The following is an 18,675-nucleotide window of genomic DNA, read 5'->3' on the forward strand; positions in this document are numbered from 1 at the left end:
AAAGAAAAATGCTATCTCCAGTGTGTTCCATGGCTCTAAATATATGTCTGGGTAGATCTGGAAAAGGTATCAAATATTAGAAAAGTCTGCAGCTTACTAATTAAACACCAGGGCTTTTTAAAATCAGTATTATTATGCATGACACTACAGAGGAGTATGCTAGGTGTACTGTAATGTAATTATTCCCATGATTAGCTATTTGTACTTCAATAGCTTGTGATGTCACCACCAAGATTTTCTGGTCAACTGGAGAGGTCCCAAAGGGTTGAAGACTTGCCACTGTGACTCCCATCTACAAGAAGGTTCCTAAAGAGGATCTGGGGAGCTGCAGGCCGCTCAGCCTGACCTCGGTGCCAGGAAAAATTATGGAGAAGATAATTTTGAGTGAGATCACATGGCATGTGCGGGACAACTGGGTGATCAGGTCCAGCCAGCATGGATTGAAAGTGAAAGGCAGGTCCTGCTTGGCCAACTTGATCTCCTATGATGGAGCGATCGTCTGGAGGATGAGGGAAAAGCTGCTGATGTGATCTACCTAGACTTCAGCAAAGCCTTTGACACTGTCTCCCACAGTTCTCTTGGAGACTCTTCTTCATACAGATTCTCGTAGAGACTCATGGCTTGGACAGGCACACTCTTTTCTGGGTAAGAAAATGGCTGGAGGGCCAGGTCCAGAGAGTGAAGTCAAATCCAGCTGGTGGCTGGTCCAAGTGGTGTTCCCCAGGGACTGGTATTTGGGTCTGTCCTGTTAAATATCTTTACTGATGATTTGGATGAGAGCATTGAGCACATCCTCAGTAAGTTTGCAGATGACACCAACTTGTGAGGAAGGATTGATCTGCCTGAAAAATTAGGAAGGCCCTACAGAGAGATCTGAACAGGCTAGATAGGTGGGCAGAAGCCAATGGGATGAAGAACAACAAGACCAAGTGTTGGGTCTGGCACTTTGGCCACAACCCCAGGCAACGCCACAGGCTTGGGGCAGAGAAGCTGGCTGGGAGGCTGCGTGGAGGAAATGGGCCTGGTGGGGTTTGTCAGTGCTTGGCTGAACATGAGCCAGCAGTGTGCCCAGGTGGCCAAGAAGGCCATTGGTGTCCTGGCTTATATCAGAAATAGATATATCCTGCCAGTAGGAGCAGGGAACTGATCATCCCTCTGTACTCAGCAGCACCCCTCACTGCAAGAAAGACATCGAGGCCATGGAATGTGTTCAAAGAAGGGCAATGAAGCTGTAAGGGGTCTGGAGCACAAGTGTTACGGGAAATGGCTGAGGATTGTCTGGAGAAGAGGAGGCTCAGAAGAGACGTTATAGCTCTCCACAGCTACCTGAAAGGTGGGGTTTGGCCTCTTCTCCTGTGTAACTAGTGAGAGGAATGACCTCCTTGCATCAGGGGAGATTCAGGTTGGATATTACAAAAAAAATTTTATCTGAAATAGTGGTAAGGTGCTGGAATGGGCTGCCCTGGGAGGTGGTTGAGTCACTGTCCCTGGAGGTGTTCAAGAAACATTTAGGTGTTGTACTAAGGGACAAGATTTTGTGGGGAAATATCCGTAGGTGGACAGTTGGGCTGGATGATCTCAGAGGTCTTTTCCAACCTTAGTGATTCTATGATTCTAAGATCAGAGCTCATTATGGTAGGTGCTGTGCAAACATAAGATGTGGGACTGCATCTGCATGTATAGAACGCAGAGCAGCCAGAAAGAGACAAAGCCTTTCATTTTGGGGGATCTCAAAAGACCAAAAGCTGGAGATGAAGGATGTAGGCAATGCAGGGGATATCTTGTATGGGTACAGGATCTTTTGAGACATATATACGTGCTATGGGATGTCCTCTTAGGTTAAACAACTTCAGTGAGAAAGATGGAGATATGTTAATTCCACCTACACAGCTTGTTGCTTACGATATTTCTCAGACTGGTGAGAGATGTGGCCTTCAGCCTCTCGTTTCCTATTTTGGAAGCTGCCCAAATCACTACTTTTGGAGGGTGTTGGTGTGTTCTCAGAGATGTGTAATGGAGCAACTTTGCTTTTCTTTGGAGAAGATTGGCAGGAGCTCATTTTGATGTGGCAATTCTGGGCAGAGGAACACGTAAAGATTGTTCTGAGGGCCAGATAGTGAGGATGCAGAGACACACATCCACACCATTTCACTGGATAGCTCAATGATAACTGTTCTTTTTAAGAGGCTTATGCCTGGGGCAAGTTTGCAAGGAGCTGCTTCTGGCAGGATTGCCATGTTAGGCTCCTTCTGGAGACAGCCCAAAATGTGTCCATATCACAGTTGGAATTTCCAGTTGCCATAGGAACTGGTCACCTATTTGTTGTTAGTGTTTACCTCTGAATCATTTCGTTGCTCACTGTCAAGGAAACCAGCACTTGTGCCCAATTTCCTAGGCATGGGGTGACATAAAAGCAAAAAAAAAGGAAAATAAAGTCTGACTTTCTTCCTATGCATTTTTAACCTTGGTGCATTTCAGGCTTCAGCGGGATAACTCTTGGTTTGCTCCATTGTACAGGGCAAAACATGTCATATTTTGAATCATTCTGATGCTCATAAGATGTTACCTGGTTTCCTCTGTCCTTTCCCCTCCCTTGCCCCCCACTCACTGGTGCAGTTATTGTATCATTAAAGTGTTTGGAGAAAACACCATTCTGTCCTTAATACTGAGCTCAGGTCTGAATTTGACTTCTTTTGAGTCCTCTCTCCTTATTTAGTGGAGATTTTCTACAGAGGAATTTTGGCCTTGAACTCTTGCAGTTGCTGTTGGAGGTACAAACAGTAGGGAGGATAAAATTAGTTAAGGAGAAATGATGCAGTTTCATGGATTGGTTTTCTAAGCTGGGTGTTGTTTCGTAAGCCACTCTTGTACACAGTTTTCTGAAAGGATGGGAGTGGGTGCCTCAGCATCTTTGGCTCTGTAATTCCCTGGAGGCATTCAAGGCCAGGCTGGATGTGGCTCTGGGCAGCCTGGTCTGCTGGTTGGAGACCTTGCACATGGCAGGGGGGTCGAAACTCGATGATCATTGTGATCCTTTTCAGCCCAGGCCATTCTATGATTCTATGACTCTATGAATTCACACTGTTTGAACCCGGCCCTACCACAAAGCTGCTGCTTACTTCTGATAATGTAGAGGTGGTCTGAACATAGGGGAAAATTCATTCAACTTTTGATAGGCTCCAGCACTTCTCAAAGATGAAAACCAAAGCAGGACCAACAAATAAAGTCTTCGGAGAGAAAAAGATGGTTTGAGAATGAAGGCCTACAGAACCCAGCCCAAGAAATCCACTGTTGTGATACTCCATGAAATTCAGTCCAGGATGGAGTACTGACTAATCTCTATCATAACTAAAGCAACTGTGTGAGCTTTCCCTCATTGACAGTTGGACTAGATCTTGTAGGTCCTTTCCAACCTTGTGATTCTATGATTCTATGATCGTCACAGAAGCGTAGCATTCAACTGTGATGTCAGCAGGACAAATGAATAGTGTGATATCACAGCCCGGTTGCCCCTGTCAGAGGGATGTGGCTGTGGAAGCATCACTGTCCTGAATATTGTGAAGAGCACTGGTCCCAGAGAGGGATGAAAATGCTTCTCTTTACTTTCTGGGTGTTAACTTCTCTAATCAGCAGCATCTATGCAGAAGGTCTTTCCAGAGCTTATGTGTTCTTCAGAAGTCACCAGCCAATCAAAATGGCTGCTACCCAGTCTGCATACTCACACAATGGTAAATGCAGCGCTCCTGTCTCATTCCTTGAACAAGTTGTAAGGATGATCAAGGATCAGTTCTTTCACCTGCATCTTTCCCTTCTAATTTAGTAGCACAGGCAGTGCTGCAGGCATATGTGAGCAGTACGTCTTATTTTGTACCCAGAGTGTGGCCTTCGACCATCTTTTGAGTCCTTTCTGTGGACTGGCAAGAGGATCACAGGTGGGAAATATGCCAAGGCTGGAGAGTTCCCATGGCAAGTGAGCATCCAGAGCAATGGGAAACACATCTGTGGAGGCAGCATAATCAGTGCGTTGTGGATCCTGACTGCGGCCCATTGCTTTGCAGATGAAGTGTGAGTACTTCTTTGCCCAGAGGAGGGCTGTAAAGTTAGCAAAAAGGCTGCAGGGTAGAGGCTTAGGGGAGAGGATTAGGGCATATAAGTTGTCTGGCTTGGAGTAGAGAAGGCTGCGTGGACACCTTGCTGATCTCTTCAACTTCCTGAGGAGGGGAATTGGGTAGGGAGATGCTGGTCCATAATGTGCTTCAACTTTTTGTTAGTCCTGAAGAAATCAGACAGTTGAACTAGATGATTGTAGGTCGGTTCCAACTCAAATATTGTATTGTACTGCATTGTATTGCCCTACCTTACCCTACCCTACCCTACCCTACCCTACCCTACCCTACCCTGTCCTGTCCTGTCCTGTCCTGTCCTGTCCTGTCCTGTCCTATCCTATCCTATCCTATCCTTTCTTTCTACTCTATTCTGTTCTCTCTGCTCTACTTGGAGTCAAAAAGAACTGCTCAGGTATGATGGAATGATAACGCTGCTCTTCAGGATGTCCTTGGGATCAAGTGCAAAATATATGTGGTGGAGCCAGGAAAAGAACTCTGAGAGTTTTTCTTTCTTTGGAGAAAGAAAAAAAGACCAGCTATTGAACACAGGTGGCATTACAACAGGAATTTGCAGAAATCCAGAAGATCTAGAAGGCGAGTATATTGAAGGATGGTGTGAGCATCCTTCTGTAAATGGTCATGAAGTTGTTCTGCTGCCCCCCCCAAACTGTACATCAGCACATGTTGGGGTACCTTGTAAAAAGAGATATATTCCACTCCAATTTATCATAAGTCCCAAATTACACTGGTATCATATAGCAAACACCTTTACCTTACGGGTAGTCTGACATTAATCCAGCAGTTTCTGGACAAATTAACTCATGCAGTGTCCAATGGAACAGACTCCAGCCCTCCAAAATAAGGCAGGTTCAAGAGCCAGGACTGTTCAGTGACAAATGACCTGTGGCACCACAGCCTGGAGCAACTGACAAGGCACAGTGTAGTCATGGAGTAGCCAGCCCTGGGCACAACTATCCTGAACATCTAGATCTCCCCATCTGTTCATTAGCTAGGCTATTTAGAACTTGCTTGCATTCACTTTCTACCTCTTCTTCCACTTCACCTGAAAATTAGCTTTGCCTGGAAATGAGGGCTGATTTCTGTGATATTTATAGCTAACCCACCCCTGCTATTTGCAGAGCACTATGGTACCCTGCTCAGGGAAAGGAGGCACCAACCTTTATAACACAACACCTTTCCATTTGCTTATGCATATACTATTTTTATGCATATTTTTATGCTCATACATATACTTTTTTTTTTTTTTTTGTATGTTTATAAGGCCACCAGATATTAAGATTGTAATGGGAGCAGTTGACCTTGACCTCCCACTGGAAGTACGTGAGCCAAGCAAGTTGATCCTCCATGAAGACTTTGACAGAATAACCTTGAAGCACGATATTGCTCTCATCATGCTCAACTATCCCATTGAATTCAGCAATGAGAAAATCCCCATCTGCTTTCCCTACATGGATGACATCAGTTCATGGCAACACTGCTGGGTTGCTGGATGGGGAATGACAGGTGCAGGTGAGATGGTGCAGGGAGATGTATTTGCTAATGGAGGTTTTCATCCACTTAAAGCAGATGTTCTCCCTCTGGGAGGGGTTACCCACAATGAGCATGTATGCTCCAGCTGAAAGCTTAGAACCCACCATTGCTTTGCAAGAGCTCAACCTTCTTCCTTGACTTTCTGAGCACTCAAAGTAAGGCAATTTCCAACCACGCTGGGAAATTTATTTTGGGTCTAAAGTGGTGTTGAATAAGAGAAATGAAGATTCAAGGTTGCCTTTGGCAAGATGCCTTTATTAAACACGTTATTCAATGGTTCTGACCACCCCTTCTTGTACTATATTTGGAAAAGTAGATTACCATTACTAATTGTTCCATTCAAGCCCTAATAAAGTAGCTCCAGCACTGATTGTGACCCGAAATGCCTATCCCGAGCAAATACCACCAAATAGCTAATGAGCTATTTCATTATTGGAAAGAAGTAATCAGGACAGAGTGGGTAGAGTGGTGCCTTGGGGCTTTAACAGTCCTTCCCTGATGCAGGAAGCTCATGTCCCATTTTATCCTTGCTATTCTGCTCTGTAGAGTTACTGTCTCCTCTCTGAACCTCTGCATTTTCTTTCTTATGCTTCATTCACTTCATATAACTGTAGATCAGAACACAAAGCTGTGTTTTAATTGTGAGGGTCTTCGATTTCACTAAGGTAACATGCTCTTAAGAAACAGAAAAGCAGGGGCAATTCTGTGGAATTGTTCTGGCAGGATTCCACCTGCAGTGAAGTTCTCTTTGCCAGGTGCATGGTGTGACTTATTTTGCTATGTGTCAAGCTGAGTTTGCCTCTGCCATCCAGACTGCACCCAGTGGGAAGTTAGTACACCCAACCCTGGCACCCAGCCCTTCTGCCTGGGAGACGTTTCAGAGGAAAAACTGGAAAAGCTGAGACTGGCAAGTGGGACATGCATTGGTGTGGCATGGGTCATACCAAAAATATAGCCTATTGTTCTAGCATGGATGGAAGCATGGTTGCTTTCTTGACTTTTGTAGGTAGACATCACTGAAATGTTACCTTGAGTGTCACCAGCCTGACTCCCTTTTGATTGCTGTCAATTAGACTTCAACTAGACATATAGCCACCTCCCTGGAGATTCCTGTATTAAACCATTTTAATTTCTGTCCGCTTCTATGAAAGGGTTCCATGTTAGCTGGAAAAAGAGCATGAAAAACTTCTGTCTTTTAAGAAATTACCTTTGAGTCCTATCTTCCTTAAGGTTGTATAAATTTTGATGAGCCTTCTCTTCTCACTTGCTTAACATCTGCAGTGTCAGCATCCCACATGCTGCAGAAAGCGAGGATGAAGCTCATCAGCCGGGAGGAGTGCTTGGACCAGATACCAAAGCTACCAAAGGATATGTTATGCATTGAGCTGGAGCAAGGATCCTGCCAGGTAAACCATCCCCCAGGATGGCCATGCTGCCAGTGAGGGCACAAGGACATCCACGCTTCCTGTGGTTTCATAGGTTTCTTTGCATTAGGCCAGGGCAAGAAGCTGAAAGGCCAAGGACCTGCCTATCTGGTGTACAGCAAGTGCACATAGACCCAAACACTGTGGTACTCCTGGAGGTCAGTGGTGGTTTTATGCAGGTGGGAGCTCAGCAAAGTGTGGTCTGCTTTCTCCTTGGTACAGGCAGCACTGTTCTGTTATCAGGTTAAATACAGAAAGAAGACAGGCAGGTCTATCCAGGAGTGCCAAAGCAAAAAGAGTGGGTGATAAGAAGAGTCCAGGAGTGTTTAGTTTTTCTCTTGTGAGGTATTGGCACAGGCTGCCCAGCGAGATGTGGAGTCAAAGTGTTCAAGTGTGGATGTCACACCGAGACACATGGTCTAGAGTGGTCATAGGTATGGGTTGATGGTTGGATTAGATGATCTTGTTGGTCTTTCCAACCTTAATGATTCTATGATTCTATGAATGTTAGAAATCTTTCAAAGGCTGGTCTTTGTGCTGACAGAAATGTCCTTAGATAGCATGGCAGGTTTGTCTGTGGGTTCCAAAACTAACTAGTTTACATATTACAGTAGGTTAGTGATATGGGATGATGGAGTTTTGAAGCTAAATTATGGAGCTCGAGTAGTATTTGATATAAGGGACTACTAAGGGGAGAGAGCTGAAACAAACGTTGGTTGGATCAGATGACCTCCAGAGATCCTTTTCAACCTCATCCTTTCTGTGATTCTGTGGAATGTCTAGAAATGGGGAAACCTCACACAGAATAATGTGCCCTCAGAACATGCTCCACACACAGAATGGCTGTAATGATGTCAAAATCTGAGAGCCAAAAAAAAAACCCCTTGCTTTCACACTGTCTGACCTCCAGCCCCTTCTCTGAGTGCTCTCCCTGTAGCTTCTACCATGATAGGAACAGGGCTAAGACCTTTCTCCTCTACTGAGCAAGGGTTTTCTTAGAAATGTGCCTGTGTTTGGAAAGGGACAGACAGTCAGACACTTGAACTTGTACAACTTCATCCTGTAGGAATCCTTCACTGAGGGAAATAACACCCAGGACTCAAAGAGATTCTTGACTTTAAGGTACAGGCAGCAGGAACAGGGGTGTGGATTGCTCATAGCTGGGTAGAGAAGGAGAAGCTTTGCTTTGCAAAATCTATATTTTTGATTTATTTTTTTTTTATTTTTTATTTTTTTTTACTTTGGAAAATAATTTTTGTTGATTAGCCAGAGAGTGTTTGCCTGTGAAGCCATTCATCTAGTGACTTTCACCTCCATTAAATTCAATCAAAAATGTAAGAAGAAAACTGCCACAGGATAACATTAACATGATTAAAGAATGCACTTTCCAGCCCAGCCTTAAGTTCTGCATTTGAATTATGCTGGTGAAACTGCAAGAGCACTTGTACCCAGCAAAACTAATCTGCTGCATTCAGAAAACTGACAAGGGTGCTATTTTGATCTACAGTAATGTTAGAGTAGTCTGAGAAATGAACTAGAAATGTGAGCTTTCCAAGCAGTCAAAGAACAGAGTGATTGGATGTATAATAATGCTCATAACCCAGCAAGTGCCCACTTTAGCAGAAGTTTGGCCCGATAGAAATGACATGCAACCTGAAATAATGAAAACAAGACTAGAATATATGCTAAGCTAGAAGTAGGGCTGTTCAGGGGTGAAACAGTGACATGACTTACTAAGTTACATGACATTACTAAGATGATCAGGGGGCTGGAGCACCTCCCCTATGAGGACAGGCTGAGGGAGTTGGGCTTGTTCAGCCTGGAGAAGAGAAGGCTGCGGGGCGACCTCATTGCAGCCTATCAATACCTGAAGGGAACCTACACCCAGGAGGGGAGTAAACTCTTCAAAAGGGCTGACAATAGCAGGACTAGGGGAAATGGATCCAAGTTGAAGGAGGGAAGATTTAGGTTGGATTAGGGGGAAGTTCTTTACAAGGAGAGTGGTTGGGCCCTGGAACGGGCTGCCCAGGGAGGTTGTGGATGCCCCGTCCTTGGACGTGTTCAAGGCCAGGTTGGATGGGGTCCTGGGCAACCTGATCTAAATGTGTATGTTTGGTGGCCCTGCTAGGCAGGGGGGTTGGAACTACATGATCCTTGAGGTCCCTTCCAACCCGGGTGATTCTGTGATTCTGTGATTCTGTGACTTCTCATCAGAGTTTTCTAATTTTCTGGAGGGGAAGTATTTTGTGGTAGATGGTTTCCATTGATAGGGTTTGGGTGGGGAAGGTTGGAACCAGATGGCAGAGGAGTTGGAACTAAATGATCTTTCCAACCCAAACTATGCTATGGTTCTTTGACTATGATTTTATGGCTCTGTGACTATGATTCTGTGATTTTGGCCTTGTTAGGCTGGTACAGAAGTCTAGTGTTTTGCTCACAGTAGACTGCTGAATAAGGAAGTGGTAGAGTAGGTCCCAACATGATGATGCTCTGCAGGAAGTCATACTGCTCCAAGTCCAATTTATCGAGATATTCTTTTCCACAGACTGGGTTTTGTTTCAAATGAAGAAGAGTCCAAATCTCAAAATGCCTAAGTCCTTTACAAAGTGAGAGGGACTTCTCTGGACAGCTCTGTGGGAAGCCTTACTTTATCACACCAACATGCATCTGAATTTTGGGGGACCCAGATGGGATTAGTAGCATTGCTTTTGGTTTGGGGTTTGAGGTTGTTGGATGGGATTGGATAAACACTAAGAGATGGGGTGATAGAAGAAGAACTCCATTTATATTTTAGTCTCCTGTCCATGCTTCTAAGTGTAGGTCCTGCCCATGTACCTGGAAAAAGACATAGAAGGGAGAAGGGTGCCTTTGTTCACGCCCAGACTTAGACTAAGATGGGAAAGTTGCGTTTAGACCACAGGCTGTAAGTCTTCATGATCTGACCTGGATCCAGAAGATTACCATGCTTGACCTTTACTCTGTGTACCACTTGTGTGATGGATTTTGTATGGTTTTGTATGAGCAACCAGAGCCACACAGATATCTTCACCAAAGTGTCATGTAAAAGTTTTATTCTACTGGTAAAACTTGGTATACTTCTTGATATGTGGCACAGGTCATGAATCGAAAGGCTCACACTGTTTCATTAGCTGCCATCATAGTATTACTAGAGCATAACTAATTTGTGGATCACTGACTGTATTCCAATAGTAATCCAAGGAGATAAAATAGAAGAGCTCCTGAGTATTTGTACTTAAAAAAAAATCTATTCACTTAAAAAAGAAAAATCTACCGTATACCAATTTCCAAGCGGTTCTTCAGACAAATATATAGATTGACCATGAATTAACACTAACAGGATCTATAATTGACTTATAGTTCTATTTAGTCATAATCATTAGCGTTAACGGATGTTCATGGAGTACAAGTGCTAAAGAACAGATACTAGAGGTGGCCCATGTGTTATTTTTTTGTATGCTATGTGTCTTCCATGACCTCATGAACCTTAATTGATGTCTAATTCCTTGCTTCCTCAAGCACCTTTTGTTAGGCCCTGATGCAATAGTAACTTGAGTGATAATTAGAGTTTAAAGGACTTGCAAAGCAAATGCCTCTTCAATGTCTTGCCTACCCAGACAAAATTCATTAAATGACCCAATTATGTTTCAGAGAGCTTCTGCAAGGGAGGCTCTGTGGAGGTTGCTCAGAGATGTGGTGATTAGGATGGCACTTGTCTTGCTGGATGTCACATTTAATGTACATTTCAGACCCAGGACAGACTTGAAGGAGAGTGAACCACTGTGGGACCAGAAGCAGGCTGTAGGATTATTCCAATTCATCTTCTCTGTTCCCTCCTCCCATGCTGTGTTGGGCAGGTGCCGGAGCCCTGGCACAGGGAGCAGAGAGCTCTGGGGTCTCCTCCTTGGGGATCTGCCAAAACAGCTGGCTGTGGTGCTGGGCACCCTGCTCTGGGTGGTCCTGCTGGGGCAGCGGGGAACAGAGGGATGCAGAGGTGCCCTGATCCCAACCATTCTGGGATTCTCTGAATGGCTCTGTAGCTTTTGGGATGCTAAGGCCTCCCGCACCATGTAGCTATAGCCATAACAGTAGTTCTTTGGTGAGATTTATCTGATAACATGAAATGTCTCTTCTACAGCTATTTGCAACTAGCCAGTCATATTTCTATTAATGGGGATAAAAAAAAGTGATTTTGGATGTGTGATTCATTTGAATTGTTTCAAACATCTGTTTTAAGATGAGGTAAATCCCTGTAGGAGCACTGATCATTCAAGTTCACAGGTGAAGACACGGCTCCAAGGTAGGACAGTTCCCTACAAGGAAGTCTCCAGCATAGTCTTAGATATTCCAGGATCCATGGGGAAGTTTTTCATAGAGAAGACAGTAAGACCCTGGCACAGGGTGCCCCATGTTGTTACCCAGACCCCGGAGGTGCTCAAGGCTGGGTTGGATGGGGCCATGGGCAGCCTGACCTGCTGCCTGATTTAGTGGTTGGCAACCCTGCCCAAAGCAGCGGGGTTGGAATTTGATGATCTTTGAGATCCCTTTCAAACCAAGTCATTCTATGATTCATTCTGTGATTCTGTGATATCCTCATGGCATCCAGCTGTCCCCATTTTGAATCATACCCCAGTGGTGAAAACATGATTGGGCGGGGAGCTTGACATTTGCTCTGGAATCCCCTTGGAGTTGTGATATTTGTCTGGAGCTGCCCTCCCACTGTGCCTAAGAGTGAGAGGTAAACCATGTAGTAGTGACCAGAACTCTTGCATCATTTTACAAGCCTTTTCATCCTTGTGCTAACGAGGCTCAAGAACTGTGAAGGAAAACTTGTGAAACAGGATTTTTTAAAAAGGAGGTCTGCAAATGAAACTTGGCTTCATGCAGGTAAATGGTCACAGAAACGAGGCAAAGGCCACAAAACAAGAAAACTTGCTCAAACCCTGCAGCTGTTAAGAGGTGGATGGATGATGGTGTGATTGTGGTCTGTAGATGTGGAGAGTATCTGTGTGAGGTCTGAGGTCATAGGCTTTTTTTTCTATCAATAAAAGGTCTCCTGGGGTCTGGCTTTGGAAGCTAGCCATATTTCAACTCTAAGTTGTTACTGACAAGACAGTACTGCTTTACAGTTGCACCTTAATATTGAAGAGAGTTACCCACTCACATGTTTCATGATAGATTCTCCACCACAGGACAATTGCTATCATGTCAAGGTATAGGGTAGTTTTTTCTTTTTTCCACAGAGCATGATAATTTTAAATAGGATGGTGTTATGAAAAAAAAAAAGCAGAACAAAGCAGTTGAAAGACATTTTTGCTTTTACAATCTGTTACATTTGCTTCTAAAGGGTGCTTTGATATGCAGCTTATAAGAATTGGAATATTTTCTTGTGTCCCATGGCTTGGTAGAGCTTTCATCAACTGATCATTTTATCATATGGGCAGGCAAGTGAACACATGCAAGCTGTAGTGACTTATTTCTTCCATCTGTGAAAGCTGTTCCTTCCTATGGCAAAAGGTGCTCGTGGTGCCCCACACCTTTACTGGAGTTTTGGTCTTTTGTCCCTCAAACTGAAGCTGCTTGGTTTGCATGAATGGGATCCGGCATTATTCGGATGGAGATCTGGGGAGAGGAGGGGGGGGTTGGTGGAGAGAACATCTCTGTATCCAACTGAACAGAAAACCCAGTGAGAACTTGTCCTTGGAGTGAGGTGACAGGTGCAATGACTCAGAGCAGCCTCTTCTCATTCAATTATGCAATGTGAGTCAAGCAGCTTTCAGGGGAAGACATGACTCACAGATAGATTCCAATTCTTTGAAGGAGTTGACAAGCATGTGGCAGAGGGTGATCTAGCTGATATAACGAACCAAGATACCCAAAATTCTTTTAACGAGATTTCTCACCCATGGCTCATGCAGAAAGTGAGCTGTCATTAAGTGGAAGGGCTTTGGTTTGAAAGGGAAGCAGCATGGAGGAAAGGTTTGTTGGGAGAAAGGGCTCTGGAGGTGGGTCCCACTGGGATCCGTGCAAGGATTTGTGCTGTTCAGGGAGGACTTAGAAGGCAAAGCTGGATGATGCCACAACACTAATCAGAGTGGTCAAGATTAAAATGGACTGTGCAGAGGTGCAGGAGGAGCTCATTATTCTCAGTGTCTGGAGGTGAAAAAAGCAGATGCAGTTCATTGTTGATAAGGGCAAGGTAATGAATACAGGGAAAAGCAACTCCAGCTGTACACATACAATAATGGGCTCTAAATTAGCTATTACCATGTAGGAAGATCTCAGAGTGACTCTGGATAGTCCTTCAAAAGCATCAGCACGAGGTTCTATAGAGGTCAAAGAGGCAACAAGAGCATAATGAGTTATTAGGAAAGGAACAGGTAGTGAAACAAACACGTATTACACTAGGGCAGTAATCTTGGAGGCCTACATCATGTGCTGATTGCAGTTCCCATCCACTACATCTGAGAAGGAAGGTAGTGTTAGAAAGGGGAGTAGAGTGGGAAGAGCAGGGACATGGAACAGCTTCTTGCAGGAAGGGAGATAGCAGAGCACGACTCGGAGGCTTGTCAGATGTCACATGAGAGTATGACACAGATTTCTAAAGTCATGAACAGCACAGGCTTTTCTCTTGTCACTGTCGTTCAAACCATGTGAAGGATGGGGAATCCAGTGACTGTGTCAGGCGGCAGACTCAAAGCAAGGAGAGGGAAGTGCTTTTTCATCCAGCAGATAATTAAACTATGGAGCTCACTGACCAGGATGTTGTGGGTATTCATCCTAAGGGATAAATGAATTCAAAAAGCAATTAGGTAACTTCCTGGACAAAGATCTCTCTAAAGGCTATTAACCACTGTGATGTAAATACAACTCTGTAAGCACTTGCCCTGCTTCTCATTCTCCTTCCCAAGCACTTGCTACAGACATCAGTCAGAGACAGGAGTCTGAGTCCCATGGGTCTTTGGTCAGATGCATTATGGCCACCTTTACTCACTGCCTCCATGGCTGCTAATGAACATCCCTGTGGAGAGTAAGGCCTTCTTCTTCCCCCATTTTCCAATGAGGAAATGGAGGGACGGAGCAGGTGGAGGCTCTCATCTGGGATCTCAGAGGGATCCCATGAGAGAAGTCCAGGTGCCCTGTGTTACCTGATTTATCTTTGACACCTGCATGATAAAAAATGGCCATAGCATCCTTTCTTCTACATTCCCTTAAAGATTGTCTGTTCACAGAGAAGCAGCTGAAGAAATTCTCTCTTTGCTACAGTCTTTACTTCCTGCAGCCAGGGCAGCTCTAATGGCAAATCTTCTTATTCACATGCTGATTCTCTCCAATTTACGCAGAGCTTACAGTATGAAAATGAAACCAGCAATGACTCGCAAGGGTTGTGCATCAATCTAATGAGTATCAGATGGGTTGATCTCCCTCCCCCAGAGCTTCTCCCAGCTCAGACAATTTATGTGGCTGAATATGTTTGTTCTGATCAATTACCATTTTGCAGACACAAATACAAATACGAAGGCAAGATTAAGCTCTTGCTCCAAAGCCCACTAAAGTCAGCAGAAAGGCTCTTTATGTTCACAAGAAGACTTTGGCTGTGGTTGAAAGGATAAAACTTTTTATCAGCCTCAGTGAACAAAGTGCCTTCTTAGTCTGTGACAATTTTGACACAACCCAGAATTATTTACCAGCTGCTATATCTTTGTTCTCACCTCTCCTAATGGGAGGATTAACACATTGTTGTGGAAGGCGTGTGTTCAGCAGCATCTGATTTGACAGTGTTGCCTTTCACTTAGTTCACCAGTTGATAAGAAACATGCAACAGAAGTGAAGATGCTATTTGCAGTTATTTTGCTGTTCAGAAACTTGCCTGTGGGCCTGAAGAGCAGGAGTAGCTATCTGGCCCGTTGCTGACCACCGGGATTCAAGACATTCTTCAGTCTTCAGGGTAATTAACCTGAACATTTATTAAATTAGTGCAACTGGAGACATCAAGGAGGTGAGATAATTGTAGCAGCTCTCAACATTCCTTTGTGCCATTATCTCCTACACAAGGATAGAAAATACGAGGTCAAAATTTGTTCAGAGCTTAAGGTGGATAGAGGACTATTCAGAAGTGCCCAAGAGCTGGGCGCTTATTTTCTCTGTCTTCAGCCCAGTAAAAATCAGGCTCCTGATTCAAATGGGGTACTGCTATAATTAAGTAGAAAGGATGACTTATCCCTCTTTTTGATGGACATGTAAGTTAAATAGCTGAAGTTGAGAGAAGTGGCACCTCCTCTTGCACACATGGCACAGACCATCTCAGTCCACATGGAAAGGTGTCTGAATTAGGATTTGGGTTCTAAAGTGTGTGGATTAGAGAAGTGGATTTGCACTGTCTAGTTCTTTCTCTGGGAAGCTTTTAAATCACTCTTCACAGCTGGCAGCTCTCCCTTTCCTCACCAACTGGGTGGAGAACAAAACAAACACAGCTAAGAAGGAAAACGGGAAATCATCTCATTTGAAAGGAAAACTGCATGATCAGTAGCTTTGAATAGGGATTCCTGGCTCTGGCTCCTGGTTCTGCCATTGCCTTTTGCAAATCCCATCCCTTCTCTGCCTCTATAAAGTGTGATATTTTCCCCTAGGGATAGTCACAAGGTGTCAGGAATAAAGTGGTGTCAAACTGTGTAAGTGCCCTGGGAGAAAGATCCATTGCAAGTGTGGATGCCCTCCAAAACTGGCAGTGTGAGATAGATCCATTCTGCAGATGGTGGAAGCACTGCTGTGCAGATGACAGAGCTCTGGCACAGGGAGCAGAGAGCTGTGGGGTCTCCTCCTTGGGGATCTTCCAAAGCCCCTGGCTGTGGTGCTGGGCATCCCAATCTGGGTGACCCAACTGGTGGCAGGGAGGGATCAGAGGGACCCAGAGGTGCATCCAGCCCCAACCATTTGGTGATTCTGTCATCCTGGGGTTCCGTGTGCAGGGGCTCTGCCAGTACTCACGCCTCTCATACTAAGAGATACCAACATGGTGCACCCCAACGTGTCACTGATGAGAGCTTTCCAGCCACAACTGTGTCACACTCACTCTTCCGTCTTCATTCATCTTCCTGTAGGAGGCTCAAAGTGCCTTCCTTTTTCTACCATATAAGTTTGGCCTGTTCCTACCCTGAGGGAATTAGCAGTAACATTCCCAGTAATTTAATTGCTCACACAGCTTAGAAGATGCTCATTCATTCAAACAGGATGGCGTCACCCAGAGCACTGATAATGCTTGGGTCCAGGGTCACTGTAGGGTCACTGTGAATCACACCAGTTCTTGGCCAAAACAGAGTTGAGAAACACCTTTAGATTCTGACTTTGCAAAGGGCCCAACACCGCCGTTTGAGGTACAGACACATAGCTGTAAGAACAGCACTTCAAAGCAAACAGTGTTGGATGCTGAAGAAACATGTGCTCTGCCTTTATCTTTGCTTTTTTCCTCTCCTGTTCACATGTCGAATTAAAAAAAAAAAAAAAAAAAAAAAAAAAAAAAAGGAAGATAAATGCATGATGAGCCTTGATCATCCATTTGATAAAATGAGCAGGAATTCTGCCACAAACTTTAGTTAGTGCGTAGAATCATGGAGTCGTAGAATCAAGAAGGCTGGAATAGACTTCTAGGGTCACCTAATCCAATCATCAACCCATCACCATGATGCCCACTGAGGGACCACGTCCATCAGTGCCACACCTACTGTAGGGAACCTGCTTTAGCAGGAGGTTGGACTTGATTTCTTGAGGTCCCTTTCAATTCCCACTGTTCTGTGATTCTGATTTCCATGGTTCTTGGCCACCTCCAGGGACAGTGACTCCACCACCCTTCTGGGCAGCTTGTGCCAATACTTGATCTCACTATTTCTGAGAATAATTTTTTCCAGTATCCAACGCAGTATTGCCCTATTGCACTGGGCAATACTGCCAATTCTCTATTAATTGATACAGATTAGCTTACTGTAGCTGCTGTGGCAAGGGAGTCCATACATGGGTGTGATAATTCTCAAACTAGGGAACAAATTTGGAAGGGCAACATTCCCCAGGAAAGTTGGCTGTCTTGGGAAACATGTTTGCATTGAATTTCTTATTGGCCACACACAAAGTACTGGAGACAGGATAGAAAAAGTATTTGAACCCACTGTAGAATGAAACTACTTTATGTAGAGTATGGGTGTACAGTACATAATTGTCAAGAGGAGTGTTGTGTGTGGCTGGGTACATTTTGTGCTGGTTTCTCTTCCCTATTAGGTTGCATTCAGAGGCCATATTCATAGGGTATTCCTCTTATAGGGTGGCTGCAAAGGGCATTTGAGATCTTGTAAATGCTACAAGGAATCTCAGATCTAAGCTGTGATATTTTGAGTCCCTCGTGAGTTTGGAATGGAGTTTGATTTTCCCAATCAGCGTCTAAGATGCAGATGTTCTGACAGACCTGAGGTTTGCTTCTGCTCTAATGCCTTTCTTATGCTGTAGGTGGACAGTGGGGGACCCCTGGTTTGCAGCTACTGGAACACCATGAAGTGGTTTCAGGTCGGCGTCATCAGCTGGGGAGACAGTTGTGCAGCAAGGCCGTATTATCAGTTCTACACTTCTGTCTATAACTACTATGAGTGGATCAAGACTGAGACAGCCATGACGGGGAAACCTTTCTTAATCGAAGGCATGGCTAAACATGTTGTGAGTACCACAGAGGTTCATTCTGAAGCCACAGCTCAGCTGGTGTTTCTTGAGTCTGCTGTCCTTTTATTTGCTTCTCAAGTGGCAATTGGATTATTCTAGAGCAATTTTTTCAAAACATAATAAAGGTCAGAATGACTGTCTTCTTCTTTTGCTTCAGAACCATAAAGTTGTATCTCAGGTCAGCATGCTTCATCTCTTTGAGCTGGATACAGACAGCCAAGTGAGATGCTGCGTTCAGACTAGAGAGTGATATAGGGCTGGAGACTTGAAAGGAGAGAGCAAGGATCCAGATTTTCCAGACCAAGAGGGTTACATCTGGCTCAGTCGTTTGCTAACTCAGAAGAAATGTCAAGATGCAGCACCTCAAGGAGAGCTGAAACCTTAAGAAAGATCTTAGCTCACTCGGTTGCAAATTAGTTTAGCTACGAGATAACTCTGGGTTAATATATCCTACAGCTAACTGTCTGTTCATAGAATCATAGAATATCTTGAGTTGGAAGGGACCCATAAAGCTCATTGAGTCTGCTCCACTCAGCACCACCCAAAAATCAAACCATGTGGCTGAGAGGGCTAATGTCTTCTGTCTTCAAGTTGGACCAAACTAAGACTTCCCAATCAGGGTGGTGTGTTGAGCTGCTGGGAAGTGACTACGTGTCAAACTCATCTATATCTCCTTAAGCTAGAAAAAGGACAAGAAAGCCATTGGGCAGTGTTGGAAGCTGTAGCTTCATCTAACTGATTGGTCCTATTGCTATGGGTCGCAAACGGTACCTTTGTGTTTGTGTTTCTAAAGACACTGGAGAAAGAATCTGGCTGGCTGGAAGAAACTGCTCCTGAGTGTCCAGAAAGTGCTGTCTTCAGAAGTCCCTTGTTTT

The 18,675-nt window shown here is 44.5% G+C and overlaps 1 protein-coding gene across 1 annotated transcript; it reads left to right on the top strand.

Annotated features, from left to right (window-relative positions):
• Positions 1-3,465: 3,465 nt before the first annotated feature.
• On the top strand, positions 3,466-17,899 carry LOC306958818 (serine protease 55-like; the record flags this gene model as incomplete). The annotated part of the gene is given in 9 exon segments (XM_079550404.1): positions 3,466-3,522; positions 3,524-3,728; positions 3,876-4,065; positions 5,389-5,636; positions 6,939-7,063; positions 7,152-7,166; positions 7,170-7,233; positions 7,236-7,243; positions 17,594-17,899. Coding segments are annotated over 9 exon segments (1,218 nt in total).
• Between the last annotated feature and the right edge of the window lie 776 nt (positions 17,900-18,675).

Source organism: Tetrao urogallus (assembly GCF_951394365.1).
Source record: "Tetrao urogallus genome assembly, chromosome: 2".
NCBI classification, from domain to species: domain Eukaryota; kingdom Metazoa; phylum Chordata; class Aves; order Galliformes; family Phasianidae; genus Tetrao; species Tetrao urogallus.